This window comes from Miscanthus floridulus, chromosome 18 (assembly GCF_019320115.1).
Source record: "Miscanthus floridulus cultivar M001 chromosome 18, ASM1932011v1, whole genome shotgun sequence".
Classification (NCBI taxonomy): Eukaryota; Viridiplantae; Streptophyta; class Magnoliopsida; order Poales; family Poaceae; genus Miscanthus; species Miscanthus floridulus.
The window spans coordinates 29,008,684-29,011,313 of NC_089597.1; the positions used below are offsets into that span (position 1 = coordinate 29,008,684).

Here is a 2,630-nt window from a genome sequence, read left to right on the forward strand (position 1 = left end):
AATAGCAACTTGGCAAATCTTCCCTCCGTGCGCGCAAATATACGCGCGCGTATATGGCTTGGCATCCGGGGCTCTTCGTTTCTTAGCGTGGCTCTTCGTTCTCTTAGCGGGGCTCTTCGTTCGCTTAGCGGGCCTCTTCGTTTTTGTTAACAGGTTTTTTTATTTTACCAAGTCAAAAATGCCAAACTCTTGGAGATGGATTGTTTTTTTACTTGGCATATAATTTTGGGAGTTGGCAAATCACAAGATTTGCCAAGTAAAATTTGACAAACTCTTGGAGATGCTCTAATACGTGCATGCTGCCTACCCTTTTAGTTAGTGGTCAACGTACTGAAGTCCACATAATGTTAATTAGTATCACCCACGACTTGGTTAGTGATCAACGTACTAAAGTCCATATAATGGCAATTACGTAGATATCACCCACGCACTCCCTCTCCTATTTAAATCACAGGGGCCGTAGTGTTTATTCACAGCTACAAGCAACTAAAGCTAAGGATCTCCATCTCTAGAGCTTGCTTTCCACAAATCCAGATAGCAAAGCTAATACTTACTACAGTCTTTAGTTCCTCTTTGCATTCTCTGCAATGGCCAAATTCCTCGCCCTCGTAACCATCACCGTTGCCGTTGTCAGCTCCTGCCATGTCTCTGCAACGGAACCGGCTGGCGCCGATCGTAATGCGCTACTCTCCTTCAAATCTAGCGTCCAAGGTAATAGCCTTTCCCATTGGGGCTCCCATAGGACTTGGAAAGGTGTTAAATGTGACTCAAGAGGGCGTGTAATCTCCCTCGAACTCTCTGGCTTCAAACTCACCGGCGTCATCTCACCGGCGATCGGCAACCTGTCTGCACTTGAGATTCTTGATCTCAGCGCCAACCAATTCTCCGGCGTCATCTCACCGGTGATCGGCAACCTGCCTGCACTTAAGATTCTTGAACTCAGCGCCAACCAATTCTCCGGCGTCATCTCACCGGCGATCGGCAACCTGTCTGCACTTAAGATTCTTGATCTCAGCGCCAACCAATTCTCCGGCGTCATCTCACCGGCGATCGGCAACCTGTCTGCACTTGGGCTTCTTGATCTCAGCTACAACCAACTCTCCGGCAGCATCCCCCCAGAGCTTGGCAAGCTGTCACGGCTGGGGTATCTGAGCCTTCACAACAACCTTCTCACAGGGGTAATCCCTGAAACGCTTGGCCTTCTAAAAAGCGTGACTTACATTTCCCTCTATTACAACAATCTCACTGGTGACATCCCAGATATCTGCAATTGCCACTCCATGACCACCATTATCCTATACGAGAACAAGCTCACCGGAGAGATTCCTTTCTCTACACGATGTCAGCTTCCACACCTAGATACGCTCGACCTCTCCGACAATAGGTTCGTCGGCGTCATCCCGTCATCAATATCGAATTTTACGAACCTTACCATGGTGCACCTGGATGACAACAAAATTAGCGGTGCAATTCCTCGCGCCATCGGAAGTCCTCCCTTGCTGGAAACTTTAAGCCTATCCAACAACATGTTGGAGGGCCCAATCCCCTCAGAGATCTTCCAACTGCAAACGCTTAGTGAATTAGACTTGTCATATAACCAAATCAACGGAGGAATACCAGAGACCCTGTCCAACCTCACTGAGCTGAACCAGCTTATCCTTCGGAATAACCGGATCAATGGTGAAATTCCCAAATCCATAGGCGCAGCTCAACAATTATTTTTTATCGACATATCCTACAATTGTCTTCAAGGTGCGATACCGGAAACCTTGTCGAACCTCACTTATCTGCAGCATCTTGTTCTCAAAGATAACCAGCTCTCAGGCCCCATAGCATGGTCTTAGCTGAAGCAAGAAGCATGCAGCCTATTCGGTTGGCTAGTTCGTATCGTTACTGGTTCGTTTATATGAGAGAGAAGTACTGCTGGCTGGTTCATGTGAATAGAATCCATGTGAGAGGACTGGCCAGCCAGCCCCAGTCGATCGGGCTGGGCCTCATAGGCCTTACTAGTTACCAATAGCATATATTCAGGTTACTATTACCAATAAACCTGGTCTGGGCATAACGCCGTCAGAGTCTGTCAGTGTTGTGCAGGCACCTAGCAACAGATAGCAGTATGCGATGGTTCTTGAGGGGTATGTCCTCCGATATCTACAAGATAACATGGACCGTACCATCAGAGGTGGCACACCCCACAAGATCAAGACGTGCACGGCGTTGCTCAGCGTGCACCGTAAGCTATTGTATAGTACTAAATATGATACTTTCCTTGTAACCCTACCTCTCTAGAGTATATAAGGAGAGACAGGGTCCCTTAGCGGACAAGATAAATACATTTGCAGTCACGCGATATCATACAATAGCTAATACAAACCAACATCGCGTCCATGCTGGTCTCCACGGCGCGGCCGTGGCCTTCTCCACGGCGGCGTGGTCTCGCCGGACTCTCCACGGCACTCGCCCGCGCCGGTCTCCATGGCGCGCGCTCCTTCACGGCGCACCCGCGCCCTCCACGGCGGCAAGCGCGCGCCCAGTGCGAGCTGCCATGGGGCGGCGAATGGAGGCGGCAGATAGAGATAGCGAGAGAGAAATGCAGTAAGAGCATCTCCGGTAGTCCCCCGATAGAAATG

The 2,630-nt window shown here is 49.5% G+C and overlaps 1 protein-coding gene across 1 annotated transcript; it reads left to right on the forward strand.

The window, feature by feature from the left end:
- The first annotated feature begins 587 nt into the window (after positions 1–587).
- Positions 588–1,844, forward strand: LOC136523580 (probable leucine-rich repeat receptor-like protein kinase At1g35710). Its single transcript, XM_066517213.1, has one exon. The coding sequence runs from the start codon at positions 588–590 to the stop codon at positions 1,842–1,844; it is 1,257 nt and encodes a 418-aa protein (XP_066373310.1).
- Positions 1,845–2,630: the final 786 nt, after the last annotated feature.

Excerpts from the sequence above, each read along its gene's own strand:
- LOC136523580 (XM_066517213.1), top strand. The coding sequence starts at position 588 with ATGGCCAAATTCCTCGCCCTCGTAACCATCACCGTTGCCGTTGTCAGC.